Source organism: Malania oleifera, chromosome 10, assembly GCF_029873635.1.
Source record: "Malania oleifera isolate guangnan ecotype guangnan chromosome 10, ASM2987363v1, whole genome shotgun sequence".
Taxonomy (NCBI): Eukaryota; Viridiplantae; Streptophyta; class Magnoliopsida; order Santalales; family Ximeniaceae; genus Malania; species Malania oleifera.
The window spans coordinates 14,411,242-14,426,181 of record NC_080426.1 but is presented as its reverse complement, the minus strand read 5'-3'; the positions used below and the strand labels follow the sequence as shown (position 1 = coordinate 14,426,181).

At 37.9% G+C, this 14,940-nt stretch overlaps 2 protein-coding genes across 4 annotated transcripts; both read right to left on the bottom strand.

Annotated features, from left to right (window-relative positions):
* Window positions 1–287: 287 nt before the first annotated feature.
* LOC131165643 (uncharacterized) lies at window positions 288–4,396 on the bottom strand. 2 transcript variants are annotated; one of them, XM_058123596.1, is made up of 8 exons: window positions 4,208–4,396; window positions 3,905–4,124; window positions 3,425–3,815; window positions 3,077–3,214; window positions 2,810–2,957; window positions 2,284–2,437; window positions 2,067–2,207; window positions 288–680 (listed from the first exon to the last, which is right to left on the bottom strand). In XM_058123596.1, exons 1-8 carry the CDS (start codon window positions 4,330–4,332, stop codon window positions 483–485), a joined length of 1,515 nt encoding a protein of 504 aa, XP_057979579.1. In that variant the 5' UTR covers window positions 4,333–4,396; the 3' UTR covers window positions 288–482. The 2 variants fall into 2 exon arrangements, with proteins under 2 accessions (XP_057979579.1, XP_057979578.1); XM_058123595.1 differs by having other exon boundaries at window positions 2,810–2,975; window positions 4,208–4,346.
* A 3,993-nt stretch (window positions 4,397–8,389) lies between these two features.
* On the bottom strand, window positions 8,390–14,542 carry LOC131165642 (uncharacterized). Of its 2 annotated transcripts, none has more exons than XM_058123594.1 (3): window positions 13,645–14,542; window positions 9,932–10,238; window positions 8,390–8,849 (listed from the first exon to the last, which is right to left on the bottom strand). In XM_058123594.1, the coding sequence occupies exons 1-3, from the start codon at window positions 14,416–14,418 to the stop codon at window positions 8,794–8,796; spliced, it is 1,137 nt and encodes a 378-aa protein (XP_057979577.1). In that variant the 5' UTR covers window positions 14,419–14,542; the 3' UTR covers window positions 8,390–8,793. The 2 variants fall into 2 exon arrangements, with proteins under 2 accessions (XP_057979577.1, XP_057979576.1); XM_058123593.1 differs by having other exon boundaries at window positions 8,390–9,571; window positions 9,705–10,238; window positions 13,645–14,533.
* Between the last annotated feature and the right edge of the window lie 398 nt (window positions 14,543–14,940).

Here is a 14,940-nt window from a genome sequence, read left to right as displayed (position 1 = left end):
GATGGAAATGCTAATGGAAATGTAAAAAATCATGGGTTACTGTGAGATTTCATTGTTGCAGAGGGGTGTGGTTAGACTCCACCTATAATGATCGAATGAAACCTAGAAAGAGGAGCGTTGATGCCTGTGGGTAGTGTGTTTCAATCTGAATATACCACGCCTGCAGTATAGCTCATCTAGCCATCTGTTTATGCTTCATGGTATATGATTATAACACTATTTTTGGGTTGTGTGTGTACTTGTGCACTCAAGCAGGCGTGGTCTATTCAGCTGAGCACCTCTTTCTGGAAAAGCACTTCCTTCCTTGAAGATAGGAACATGATTTAATGCAAATTTGGTGAAGGAAAATTCGGAATAGAGAAAAACTATACATGATTGAGGATTAGAAGTAATCCTCAAAATAATCTCTTTCCAATTGCAGAGACCAATCTACAAGTGGATGGTAAAACAGAGACGTCTGCATCCCAGGTTGAAATCCTGCCTTACGGGTGAAACAGTGAAAGGCCTTGCAGAATTTGCTCAAACACTATTCCACAAGCAAATAATCCTACGCCAAGGAGTGCAGGCCTAGCTCTTGATAATGCGTTTTCATCATCAGCGTTGTTGGAGTCTCTGTTGCTCATTGTCCATGCCATTGCTGGTGGGAGAACCCCATACAAGAGTGTCATACAGTAGCCCCCCTGGTCGACAATAAACTTGCAATTAGGTTCAATGATTAATGTAAACAACGCTTACCTTCATATCTATTAATTCAAGTAATCAACTGGAAAAATGGAGATCAGTTTTAGTATGGTGTATATATCTGGAATCTATTATAGATGGAGTAGTTTTCTTTTCCATGAATGCTGCCTGTATGCAGCAAACCCAGAAGTCATCTTCTAGTGGGGGCAGTATATGTATTCTCGCACAAGAGGAAAAATATAAAAACATGTACAACATAATTTCAAAGCTAATTTCCCTTAAGTTTGAACGTGAAAGTCTTGTATTTGTCAAATCCTTGCGGGTGTCCCAAGAAAATGTTTGAATGATTTTTGACATTGGTCAATTTGATGAATAATGTTCGATTAAGTTGAATGTGGATGGGAGCTGTAGAGATAACCCAGATAATTGTGGTGGTGGAGGCGTGATAAGAGATGAAAAATGTTTATATAAAGCAATTTTTTCCTCATTATTGGGTTATGGAACAAATAACATGGTTGAATTGAAAGTGATTATTTTAGGGATTAATCTGTGCAAAGACCTCGGATTTGATCAAGTGGAGATTGCATGTGACCCTGCTTTGTTGGTTCAGTAGATAAATTCTGGGAAGTGCTCGGTTTGGAACTTATGGGAATTGTGGGAAGAGCTTATGCTAGCATTGAGAGGCATACAGTTCAAAGTGGAACCTGTTTACAGGGAGACGAATAAAAGTGTAGATTTCTTTACCAAACAGGGTTAATCTGGTATTTCTTGATCATATAGTTGTCAGGATGATCTTCCTCAGCAAGTCAGAGGAATGATTCTATTGGATTTGTTGGGTTTTCCTTCTTTGTGCTCATGATATTTTATGTTATCTTTTGGAGTTTTGTTTGTTTTCCACTTATAGTTGTTTAGTTCTTAGTTTTTTATTTTGGTTGCTAGTCTTTGGTTTTTTGGCTTGATTTATGTTGATTTAGTTAGTTTTAGGGTTTTGGAGTTTGCTTTTGTTGTCCCAAAATTTCAAGATTGGAACTACGATATTCCTCCGCCATAAGTAAGGTGTTTTCTAATAAAGTAAGGAGAAGCCGCCCTCTTTTATTAAACAAAAAAAAATGTTCGATTTGAACCAATATTGTTGGTATTGTTCAATTATTTCACAATTTTAGTGGGGACAATCATATTTTTAACTTCAATATTTTTAGAATTTAATTATATCGTATTGACTTCCAAAAATTCTCTGTTTTTGCTGCGACAGAGACGCAGAAAATAAAATCAATTACTCTACGTATGGAAGCATAGATTTGAAGCCTCCAATTTGGATTTGTGTGAATTTATATGAATTCAATACAATTTTGCAAGGGGTTTTTTTATCAAAATAGGCTACTTACGGCAATGTCAGTGGCAGCTGAGAATGCTTCTGGAACTGTAGTTGACACCACGAGGGATGGGACCACAACCACGGCTGTTGCCGTGAAACCAACTTTGTTTTGTCTCCACCATTCTCTTAGCCCGAAGGTCTTGTTTCTTTCCTGGTAAGGGGACTGTGATGACTGATTGGTTGGAACCAGTGTGAAATGTGGAGTGGAAAATACATTGAAGGTGTACCTGTGATGACTGTGAAGGGGGAGAATGCCATGAGAGGTTATTAAGTTGCTCCTTGAAGAACTGAGAGAAGCTCAGGAGGGTGCCGATCAGTGAGGTCCCTAATGCCAGCAGCGAGAAGGCCTCTACCATAAATGAAATCCCATTCCATCTCACCCTGAACCAGAGTGATCACACAGAGTTCAGTCATTTTTTGAGGTCAGGAGACTGAGAAGCAGTTGAAAAAATATGGCTAAAATTGATGGCAACATTATGCAGGACTTATATGTGAAGAATGGAAGTTCGTGAGGTCATGAGTAGGGAACCCAATGCATGTTAGATAAAGCTAGCCTATCCAAAACTGGATTAGGCATAAACCCATTTTCAGGATTGGTTTGAACAATCATTGATAGAAACATAATGAGATCAATAAAATTCATGTTATAGAAACACTTCAAACTGTCATGCCATCAAACCCTCTCCTTCTGTTAATAAAGGTAATCAATACACTGTGTGTGTGTGTGTGTGTGTGTGTATGGATTGGGATTACCTCATTAGCAATTCAACAGGGTCTGCTACTTGAACTTGATCAGCCTGGGCTGAAAGGCCTAATGCAATTGCATCCCAGATTAGCATTGCCAGCAGCGGAATGATGCTACCAAGCAACACTGAAGCCCGTATACGTTTAAGATCACCTTCTAGATAAGCACAGATAACTACAGTAAAATTAAACATCATAAACCAGGAGGCATCTCTTAAAATTAGTTTCACTGCACAAATCCCAGTAGAAGAAGTCTTGAAGAATTCTCATTCCTACCAGGGGCTATATCATGATATACCAGAGCAAAGATTATCACAGGAACTGTATCTGGAGCTTTTCCCCAGTTGCTGCTTCCCCCCAATCCAGACCAACCTCCAGATGCCACAGCTAGTGCCTCAATTCCCAATAGCAGACCTGCTCATAAGTTTCTGTACACCATTATTGTTCATGTGTCACCAATAAAGGTGGAATCCATCTGAGTAATCATTCCATGGTCAATGTGATAAAATTCCCTAATTACCACAATTCTTTCATTGAAATTGTGTAGAATTCAGACTTTTGAACATCAAGAGATATTATTTTCATAGTTTTGAAAACAACTGCAGATTAGTCCACAAATGATACCTATCACAGAAGCAGTGAGCCATTGGTTGACTTGATCGGTCACTCGAGTCCCACCAATGGAGATGAGAGTGGTGAAGAATGCAGTGAATAGGATGCATGAAAGTGATGCCGGAAGATTGAACAAATGGAAAAGGATCTCCCCTGACTTGGAGCAGTAGGCAATCACGGAAGTGTAACCCAAGAAGATATAGGCAGCCGTGGCAAGAGTGCCACCCCATTCTCCAAGTGTTTCTTGGGCCATGGTTCTAATGGAGATGACAGCTAAGTCATTCTCTTCAACTTTCTTCCTCTTCTTTCTTAGCAGGCTGACGTTGATTTCAACCAGCAGAAGAGCTTCAATTAGAAGAAAGCCCCAACATACTATCATGCATATTGAACTAGGAAAGAGTCCCTGCACAGAAAATCAGGATAGCATCCTCATTCATTGAAATTCTGCTAGAGAGAGAGAGAGAGAGAGAGAGAGAGTAGGGGGAGAGATACTGCAGGGGAAGTTTTCTTAGGTAGCATAAGTATGCCAGAACCGATGCTGGTTCCGATGATCAGAGCTATAGCACCGGTGATGGTTCCCCTTTTTTCATGCCCCTTGATTCGTCTCTCTTTCAAATGTGGGAGGACCTTGTCAGTTTTTGATGCAGAAAGTTTCCCACCAAGCAATGTCTTTTGCTCTCGCTGCCACTGGCAGTAACAAGTATGGTAGCTACTGCTGCCAGAAGAGGAACTAATCATAGATCGTTTATGTGAAGATAAATAGAATTATGTGTAGGGGAAAGGGTATTATCATACATCCTGGACTTGAAGAAAATTGTTATTTTATCTTTTTTACTCCTTGCCCAGGATGGATTCATCTTTGCAGTACTGGAGATTTTGAGATGCACTGGGGAAGATGAAGGCATGCTCTGTATACCCATTTTTGAGAGAGAGAGAGAGAGAGAGAGAGAGAGTAATGAATGGACTATAACAGCTAGTTCCCCAAATATCTTGGAAGCTAAAGCCATAAAACGGCAAGGGATACTTGGACCATAACATGAGTTTTGTTTCTACTATAATATTTTTAATAAAATACTTTCCAAACTAATGAGGTCATCTTATCCACGAAATTGAGTTTTCCAAACTTGATTCAATGGAACTGGGGGAACTCGTTTGCCTTAAAATAAGTATGAGAATCGGAAGTTTATGAAAATCAATTTCACCCTAGAAACCAGGTTTGATAAGGAAAATTGAGGTTCCATTTTGAGATCCCACACCAAGCTGCATATCTTTATTTATTTATTTATTTATTTTTCTTGGGATGGATGGGCAAGATGTTGCAAATCAATTAAGGTGACCACAAATCAAACTTTGTTTACTCAATTTTATGGGTCCACTTAAAATTAGGCAAATCCTACTTGAAACCAGGCTTGCATTGAGATGAAGAAAAAGTTTTTTTGCTGGGTCTCCTCTTCCTAAATTTTATTCTGCATCTTACATTCTTCTAATTCCAAAAATTCAGAATCCTCAAAGTTTTGACAAGTTTAGGCCTATTAGTCTTTATAGTGTCATCTACAAAAATTTTTCAAAAATTATTGTTGCAAGGATGACAGGTTTATTGTCTGCATTGATTTCTCCGGAGCAGGGAGCTTTCATTCCTGATAGAAGTATATTTGAAAATATTTCATTGATACAAGAAATGGTTCATTCTCTGCATAAGAAGTCTAATGGTAGAAATGTAATGATCAAAGTGGACATGACTAAGGCATATGATAGGGTCGATTGAGATTTTTTAAACTTGGTTCTGAAAAGCTTTGGATTCTCACGAAGATTCTGTGGTTTAGTGGCGGAATGTGTTTCCTCTTCTTGGTTCTCTATTATGATGAATGACACTTATAAAGGTTTCTTTAAACCTTCTCGAGGGCTTTGCGAAGGAGACCCTCTATCTCCTTATCTATTTATTATTTTACAGGAAGATCTTTCTCGGCTTCTAAAGAAAAAATTTATGGAGAATAAGATAGGGGCTTGCTATCATCCTCGTGGGGTGCCTTTGGTATCTCACATTTTTTATGCGGATGACATTCTTATTTTTGCCAATGGTAGGAGAAGTTCCATTCGAATGCTTATTAAAATTCTTAAGAAATATGAAGATTGGTCTGGTCAAATGATAAATAAAGACAAGTCAAGTTTTTTTTTGTCAAAGAGAATTGCTTATGCTCGGAAGAGATCCTTGTTAAGGACGATTGGCTTTGCGGAAGGAGGTTTCCCTGCTACATACTTGGGTGTTCCTTTGGTATCGGGTCGTTTTACAGCCCGTATTTTAGAGCCCCTAGTTGAAAATTTGAGGAAAAAGATAGCAAGTTGGAAATTTAAGCTTTTATCTCAAGGGGGCTGCTTAATTTTAATTAAGCATGTATTATCATCAATGACGGTTTATCAATTGGCGGTAATGGACATTCCTAATATTGTCTTCACAAAGATAAATTCTATATTATCGAATTTTTTTTGGAGTGGGGTAAATGACAAAAGGAAAAGGAAATGGTGTTCCTGGTCTAAATATATGTAAGCCTATTTGTGAGGGTGGTTTGGGTATTAGGGATTTGGAGGAAGTAAAAAAATCATTGCATATGAAGTTTGTATGGAATTCTTTAAAGCCAAGTATTTGTATAATAAACACCACTTGAGAGAAATGAAACCAGATAAACGAACCAGATTTTGGAGATCGATTGTTCGTGTGATACTTGAAGTATTAGAGCATGTTCGTGTTCAAATTAAAGAAGGGTCGGCCTCTTTCTAGTTTGATCGATGATTAGCCTCCGATTCCCTTTGTGCTAAGGTTCAGGAAATCAGTAACCCATAAGCTACAAATATGAGATTATTGGGATAGAGATGGGTGGAATGTTGATTTATTAGTGGATTTGTTGGGTAAAGATCAGGCTAAGGAAGTAATGAACTCTGTTATTTCTTGCAAGGAAGGTCCAGATACAATAATTTGGGAACCTTCAATAGATGGGAAATTCACCACGGCAAGTGCTTGGGAAATTATAAGGAAGCGTAAAGAGGAATTCTTAGTTGCAAAATGGATCTGGCATCTTGTGTTGCCAAAAATGGTGTCAATTTGTATGTGGAAGTCTTGGTTCGCTTGTCTTCCGGTTGATACTCATATTAAAGAAGTAGGTGTTCAGATGGCCTCTTGGTGTGATTGTTGTTCAAATGTCAAGATTGAATCTCTAGACCATGTGTTTTGCACGGGATCTTTTGCTCAGGAGGTATGGAAACAAGCAGCAGTGATGTTGGGTGTTAGTTGTATGGAAACGAATACATGAAAAGCCAAAGTTAATATTTGGTTTAGTTGTGCAAGACAGGCCTCACAGTTAGGTATTTTGGTAGGTCTCATACCTAGTCTCGTCATTTGGAGACTTTGGACTCATCGATATAGAGCCCGGATGGATCAATTCATGATTCGGTGAGAACTGTGTGGCTTGATATTAAATATTGGCTGAGATCCATTTTGGTCAAGTTAACTAAATGTGCACCTGCTTCTTGCACGGATATTGCAGTCCTTCATGCTTTGGATATTCAAGTAAAAAATGTGAAGGTTCGTCTTCCTCGTGTAGTCAGATGGTGTAAACCTGGAATAGGTTGGGTTAAGTTGAATGTGGATGGAAGCTGTAGAGGTAACCTAGGTAATTGTAGTAGTGGAGGCGTGATAAGAGATGAAAAAGGTTTATTTAAAGCAGTTTTTTTCCTCATTACTGGGTTATGAAACCAATAATATGACTGAATTGAAGGCGATTATTTTAGAGATTAATCTGTGCAAAGATCTCAGATTTGATCAAGTTGAGATTGCATATGAGACTTTGTTGGTTCAGTGGATAAATTCTAGGAAGAGTTCAGTTTGGAACTTATGGGAATTGTGGGAAGAGCTTGTGCTAGCATTGAGAGGCATACAATACAAATTGGAACATGTTTACAAGGAGGCGAATAAAAGTGCTAATTTCTTTGTAAAGTAAGGTGAATCTAGTATATCTCAATCATATAGTTGTTAAGATAATCTTCCATAGCAAATCAGGGGAATGATTCAATTGGATTTGTTGGAATTTCCTTCCTTGCGCTCGTGATGTTTTGTGCTATCTTCCAAAATTTTGCTTGTTTTCCACTAATAGTTGTTTAATTCTTATTTATTTGTTTGGTTGCTGATCATTGGTTTATTGATTTTGAATAAGTTGGTTAAGTTAATTTTAAAGTCTTCGAGTTTGATTTTATTGTCCCCAAGTCTCAAGATTGGAACCACGGTATTTCTCCGCCATAAGTGTGGAGTTTCTAATAAAGATAAGAGGTGCCGCCCTCCTTTTCCCAAAAAAAAAAAAAAAAAAAGGTGTCTGTAGAACATCTTCCCTTTGCCACAAATTAATCAACTCATTGACATCAAGTCAGGAGCGATTTAACACCCATGGATGCTTTCTCAATGTATAATTTGATAAGGGCGTACTCCCACCAAACCTAAAGAAAACCTGGTCCCTTACTGACATCACCAGTCACGTGTGTATTAGCATTTGGTCAAAAATATATTCAAGGAACAAATTGAATGAAGCATGGAGATGGTAGGGAATGATGCAAGGCAGTAGCAAAGCATATACCAGCCTTGAAAAAAGTTCTTCAGCCCCTTACCCACCACATGCTTGCAAGGAGATCAAGCTTGGTAAAGAGATTTGAGTATTTGACATACAAAAGGTAAGGATTATTCTTGAAAAGACAATGCATATCAGAGGGCGAAACTTCTATGAATTATATAAGTATTTCCAACCCTCTTCCTCACTCTACTAATAGCTTAGTTTAAATATACTCTTCCTGTACACCTGGTAGAAAATATTAGGCAAATGGAACACAAAAATTCATTCTACCCCTCTCAAGAACACAAAAAACAGAAGCGAACTACCCAATATAATATAAATTGCAAGGCTCTTAGCACATATCAACTATAAATGACCACAAAAATTCCAAACTACATGATTTTATAATGTTAAAAAATCTCAGCTACAAAAGTGCTTTCCCTTAGGTCAGATGGCGCCTCTACCAACGTGGGTTACTTGATTCTGAAAAATCATATATACACCCATACAAAACATCTTCCCTTTTCTTTTTTTGGGTTGGCTTACAATATATACCCGACCTTCAAATTTTCAACATCAGTGACCTTTGATTATCTGCTCCTTTCAGACATGTAATTAGCATTCCCTATCCATGTCTCTGCTCTGTCAAGTTAATCAGGATGACAAAAGTAAATGAAAAAGAAAAAAGGAAAAGTTAACAAGAAGGTAGAAACAGATTCCCACGTCTCTGCTCTCATCAAATGTCCTGGAGATGTCCTCTGACTTGGCTAGTCGACTAAAAAACAAATATTAAATAGTACTCTCGCGCATAAAAAATACATCTGCTTCAAGCAAGCTCTTTTGCCCTGAGGAAAAAAAAAAAAAAGAAACAGAGGAACAATGACTGTAAGAACCTCATCGATAATCAGGCAGCTGGGCTTTTTGCCTGCACAGACAAAGAACCAGGGCTGCAGTGAATTAGGCACTATGCAAACAAGTTCAAAGTCAGCTCAATGAAAGATCAGTTGAACTCAAAAATTTTTGAGCTTGAATTCAAATTTAGCTCACGAGCTTGTCAACATTGTGCACACCAAAATATAATTATCATTTATTTCATCATAAAGTTTGAAATAGTAACACTAAATGGATCGAACTTGAGCCTTTTGAACTTCCGATCAAGTTGAATTCAAACAAACTTTTCAAATCAAATTCAAATTTGAACTCGAGTTTGAACAAAACTGACTCAAGTGCACAAGAGTTTAGCTCAGCTTAGCTCAAGTGGACTTACTTGAACAAATTAATCTTTATACATATATTATTTCAGAAGAAAATATGTCAGGCAGGCATGTGTTCGCTACAGAAGAGACAAATATCAGACTCCATATGTTTTGCAGAAAACGGAACTACCTATAATTTACACTCTGGAATTCAGAAAACTGACTACTTTTTCCATGCGATGGCAATTCACAGGAAATGGTTATGAATGCATAGCAATAAGTTCATCATCTCTGCAGTTTCGAATTTTAATAAATATGGAATCATTTGGAGAAGGTGTAACAGAGCAGCACTGACGCCGTGGAGCCTTCAGCTGAAATGGAAGGAAAAACAAAAAAAAAAGGCAAGAAACAAAAACTAAAATGACTAGAATCTGAAAGAAAACAAGAAATAATGCAATCCTTAATGAGAATAGGAATCAGAATAATCACTCAAGTTCATAATACCTCTTCAACATCAAGCTCTAGCTTCTGGGCAAACACACTTATTGTTTCCCAATGTTGCGCTACACCGACTTTTAAACAACTTCCAACAATGTGCTTAGCATAGTTGCTCCTGACCCCATTTGCATCAGAAACAACATTTTCCAAAAAGAAAACAGCAGGTCTTTTGCATGGATCTCTAGGATATTCCCTCGTGTTAAACATAAAGTGGCTAGAGTTAATATTCCTACCTCTCTTCCATGGCATAAAGGTTCTTTGCAGTGGGAGGAGATCTGGAAGAAGTTGATTGCCTTCAAACACCTGAACAGCATAACCCCAAGCAACTGAAATAGTCAACGAGTTTGTAAGGTCATAGCAGACAGTCTGCTGCAAAATCCTTGCGGGATCAACATCTACAGCTTTAAAAAGATGTTCCACAGCTTCGGTCTTGTTCATGTTAGGAAAGATTGGATCCACAGAATCCAAATGATGAAGAGACAACAAAGGTGATAATGGATGTGCAGACAACATTCCGAACAAATTTCCGCGAATATCAACCTGTTCAGATCAACAAAAGAGCTAATCATTACTTAACTTGCAAACCAAGATGCATGGAGATATGGTCAGTTGAGCCCAATGTTCTCGTCTGCTGGCTCCTCCATGGGATGCAGAATTTGACCCCACTTACAGGAAGTTAGTGTGCGTATGCACTTGTGGGCATGAAAATTTGTTTGGTGTGAGGGTCATACATATTTTGAAAAAAAAAAAAAAAATGAAGAATCAAAGATGATATTGACATTTTAAAAGAAGAATTATCCTTAACTAAGCAGTTAAGGGTGTCAGATCATGCACACTTCAAATTTTCAATATGGCATGGCTGCCTCATGCATTGGACCTTGCATCTTTATAACTGAAGACATGTCAGTCAGACCAATCAAGACCAAAACCCATCATTTAATTAAACAGATTTCAGTATACTGAACATTGCATAAATATCTTAAGCTTTATATGCTGGGTAAAGTTTTTATTTTTATGATCCTTTCTAAAAAAACATAATTGGAAATTAGTTACATGTTCATAAGATTCATGATCAACTGTCATCATTGTCTCATACTGAATCAATTGTCAGGTGTCGAAAATTACAAACCTAAACAACATATGTTGGCCTAACAAGGCTTAAAATCTTATTTTGATGATAACAAATCAAAGGTTCTTAACATATATGGTTAAGTGAAAGTTTCCGGGCTCAAATGTTTTGATAAAGGATCAAGATCACAAGTGCTTAAACGAGTTCATTAAAAGCTTGGACTTAATGCCAAAGGATCTGATGAAGCTAAAACTCAAAGAAGATAATGAAGATAGAAAGCTTCAAGATGGTCATTGAAGGCAAAAGCAAATGAAATGCATGAAGACTTAAAGTTCTTAGAATGTTATAGTATATAAAAAGTCTCATGTAAGTATTTCACGATTTCAATATAAATATTTGAAGCTCTTAGGATCTATTATTGTCTTAGAGACCCAATTTTGAAAACCATGGAAAATATTTTTAAAGTTTTTAGAATGTTATAGTATATAAGAAGTCTCATGTAAGTATTTCACGTTTTCAATATAAATATTTGAAGCTCTTAGGATCTATTATTGACTTAGAGACCCAATTTTGAAAACCATGGAAAATACTTTTAAAAGTCTTATTTCAATACTCCAAGTTTAAAAGTAAAAGAGTTTTTGAAACAAAGTTTTTGAAAACATAAAAATTGTAAGCTCAAGCGACTGACATTGTTTAATCAAGCGACTAATCTTATTATGCTAATAAAATTAAGCCAACAGAACCGAGACAGATGACTAATGAAACATCATCAGGCGATTGATCCCATTCTGTGTTTCAAAATATGCTGATCTGTAAAGGCACAGGTGACTGACCCTCAGGTCACAATCGACTGACCTTCATGTTTTTTAAATTTTAAACAGCGAGGTAAAGTTTCCAAAATAGATCGCTTGGCCCCCAAACTTTGAGAAAACTTGGAAAATACTGCAAGTAACTTGGGCAACACGAAAATATGCTTTTTATCTCTATAAATACATGTTGATTTCAAGAATTAAAAATAACAACAATCAGCACTCAAGCATATTCTCACATGTTCAAAGCTCTATTGTTGAAATACTTTTGTTAGAGTTCCTACTGTGTTCTTACTGATTCAACTCACGGTTTCTGATCAATTTCTATTGAGATTTTCAAATTAAATCAGAATCCCAATGATATTCTATTGAGCTTCATTCTTTATATTGATTAATTTCTGAAATATATTGTAATTTTAATTGTACAAATTTGCTCTAACTGAGAGTGTTTTTGTATGAACCAACGTTGTTCTTGTTTTTTTTTTTTTTGTTGTATTGACGATTCAGGTTGTTAGATCGTTGCTTAACAAGAAGGGGTATTCTTGTTAAAGAGGGGATTCCACCAGATAAGGAGAGAGGTTGTAACTTAACCTAAAAATAGTTGGAAAGGAAAATCATCATAGCAGTAGCTTGGGGCAATGGGCGTAGATTGCCGGCCGAACCTTGTAAAAAATCCAATTCTCAGCTCTTCTCCCTACTCTCTTTAAATTTACTGCACACATATAACCTGCATGTATGATCATTAAATACTTGTTGAATTTGGGAAGTTGCTAAAATTACTAATTTGGTTTTATATTAAAAATCAAAGAACATATTGGTGATCATTGATTGGGATAACAAGTTCTAAGTTATCACTGCTAAAGTTAATCTTACTCAGCAAATTAAAGGAAAGTTTCTAACTTTATTTAATCAAATTTCTAAAATTATATTTCAAGAAATAAAATTTGATTTTGGATATAAAAGGTTCTGAGATTTTTAATTGGTATTCAAAATTCATAAGCTAAACTTGAACATCATAAAAGAATTGAACTTGGATTGATTGTTGTCTATATTTGATTAATATTATTTTATTCAAGTGATTGTTGAAAGTTGATTCATTGCTGAAACTAAATTTGCTGGTATTAATACTTAACAAAAGGAACTTGTAAAACAAAGTAGCAAAAGAAATTTTAAAATCCCAATTCATCCCCCTCTTGGGAGTATACCTAGATTCTCAACATCTAATTGAGGAGCTGCAAGAAATGCAAATTCTAAGATTGATACAGATCCTTAGTCAAATTAAAATGGGGACAGTTTCTGGAGGTCAAAATGATATAACATTTGATCGACTACTTCTCAAATACCATAACTCAAACTCCACTATTAAATGTGATATAATCATTAGGCAAAGTTCATTATTTCTGGTAGCTGTTTCCAGACACACACATGATCAGTCAAGGCAAAGTGTGCAGCCAATTTGAAGGAAATTCTGTAGTTAAGTTGAAATGGGCTCAAGTTGAGTCCAGTATTCCCATGTATACTTGAGACTGGTCCATGCTAGGATGGATTCAAAGACCCCATGAACAATTATCATTATACATTATCACAGCTGGGCGTAGATCAGTTTAGTCTTTGGATCAGCTGGTGAAACCAAAATCAAACCAATTCCACAATGTGGAGAAATTACAAATCTTAATTGCAACTGTTAGCAAACTTTTCAAACCATAGCCAAACTGCATATTTTTTAAACCTAAGTAAACATGTTTAGTTTGGGATTCGCACATTGACCCAGAACCAATATGCTCACCCATTGATTGGCAAAAGGAGAACAACAAAAAAATCTAAACATTTCAATCAATCCTTGGTATTTAAAAATGACAATTTTTTCTTGAACTGCCCAAATTGTTAATTAGAATCAGTGTCACTGGAAAAATTAAGAATGATAATTGCATAAATAAATAAATGTAACAATTCTTCTGCACACATTCAGCACACAACCATAAAACATTAATATGTTCAATTATATTTCTTCTTTTAAAGCCTATGAAAGCAATTCAAAACAAAAAACAGAGGAAAACTGAATCTTCACCTGATGAAAACCAGATTCGCGTGTCAATCCTACGCCAAGCTCTGCCAAACAGGAATAAACCCTAGAGTCACTTCCGTACAAATGAGAGTACCTAACCAGACACGAATCCAAAACCCTAGCAAGCACTACGCCCAGCGAACGGCTTATAGCAAACCCTCCCCCGCCAAACGCCATGTCAAACGAATATTTCTCGTTCTGCTCGTAGTTCTCCGAATTCGCGCCGACGTAATACCACCGATTATGATCGTACTTGGACAGAGTTTTCTCCAAATTCGCGGGGAAAAACAGGGTATCGTCGTCGCCGAACACGAACCACCGGACATCAGGCTCGTTGAGGGCGACGGCCTCCTGGACGACGCGGGCGACGCGTATGGCAGAGCGGAGGCCGCGGGGGAAGGTATAGGGGAAGCGGGAGGTGTCGCCGGAGATGCGGGTGGGGGGCAGGGAGGGGTCCGAATCGGGTGCGGGGCGATCCAGGAAGAGGAATGCGCGGGTGGAGTTGGGGGAGTACCAGAGACGGAGGAAGGCGGCGCGGCGGGGGAGGGAGGAGGAAGAGGCGGCGATAGAGAAGAGGATGTGGCGCAGAGCGGTGGGCGGCGGCGGCGAGGGCAGGGGCAGTGGTTGTGGACAAGGGTGGAGGAGGAGGGGCGGAGTACGGGGAGGGTGGTGGCGGAGGAGGAGGTAGAGGTTGCAGAGGGTGGAGAAGAGGAGGAGAAGGGTCTTGAGGCGGGAGGGGGTTAAGCCTTTGCAGTGATGAGAGAGAAATTTGAACATTTGGGGAGAGAGAGAGAGAGAGAGAGAGAGAGAGAGGAAACTGATCAACAGAGTGAATCTCTTGGTCGGGCATTTGTTGTATTTGCGTCTGTTGGGTGTCACATACAAATTACAATACTATGCTGGGGACAGAAGCGGAGTGCGTGTTTTATTATGGGCCGGGAGTGGGGAGTGGCCCCCACGCTGCAGAGAAGAATTCAAAAATGGGCCTTACAAAATTTGGTGGGCCGGCCCCACAATCGTTCTAGTCTTAAAATGGGCTTCCATGAATAAAAAATTGTTGGTGGTAGTTGGGCTGGGCCGCTTCGATGGAGAATTTCTTTAATGAGGTTCCACTCCTGTCTATGCCTCCAAGCTTAGCTTGTCAGGTGCCCTTCTTTCTCCCATTTATTTTTTGTTATAAATAAAACTCCCGTACACTCACGTGTTTCTTCCTCTAAAATATGATTTCACCTTTTCTTTTTTTATAAAAAGTTTGATTCAAATGTCATTTTTTGTTCCTCAACAAAGCCGAATGCATCT

What these genes read in the sequence shown, in the direction of transcription:
- LOC131165642 (XM_058123593.1), bottom strand. Translation starts at nt 14,418, where the DNA reads ATGTTCAAATTTCTCTCTCATCACTGCAAAGGCTTAACCCCCTCCCGC. An exon ending in GCGAATCTGGTTTTCATCAG is followed by an intron (nt 10,239 to 13,644) that starts GTGAAGATTCAG and finishes TGATCTGAACAG; the next exon opens with GTTGATATTCGCGGAAATTT. An exon ending in TAGAGCTTGATGTTGAAGAG is followed by an intron (nt 9,572 to 9,704) that starts GTATTATGAACT and finishes CTTCCATTTCAG; the next exon opens with CTGAAGGCTCCACGGCGTCA.
- LOC131165643 (XM_058123595.1), bottom strand. Translation starts at nt 4,332, where the DNA reads ATGGGTATACAGAGCATGCCTTCATCTTCCCCAGTGCATCTCAAAATC. An exon ending in ATTTTCTTCAAGTCCAGGAT is followed by an intron (nt 4,125 to 4,207) that starts GTATGATAATAC and finishes TTCTGGCAGCAG; the next exon opens with TAGCTACCATACTTGTTACT. An exon ending in CAGCTGCCACTGACATTGCC is followed by an intron (nt 681 to 2,066) that starts GTAAGTAGCCTA and finishes ATTGTCGACCAG; the next exon opens with GGGGGCTACTGTATGACACT.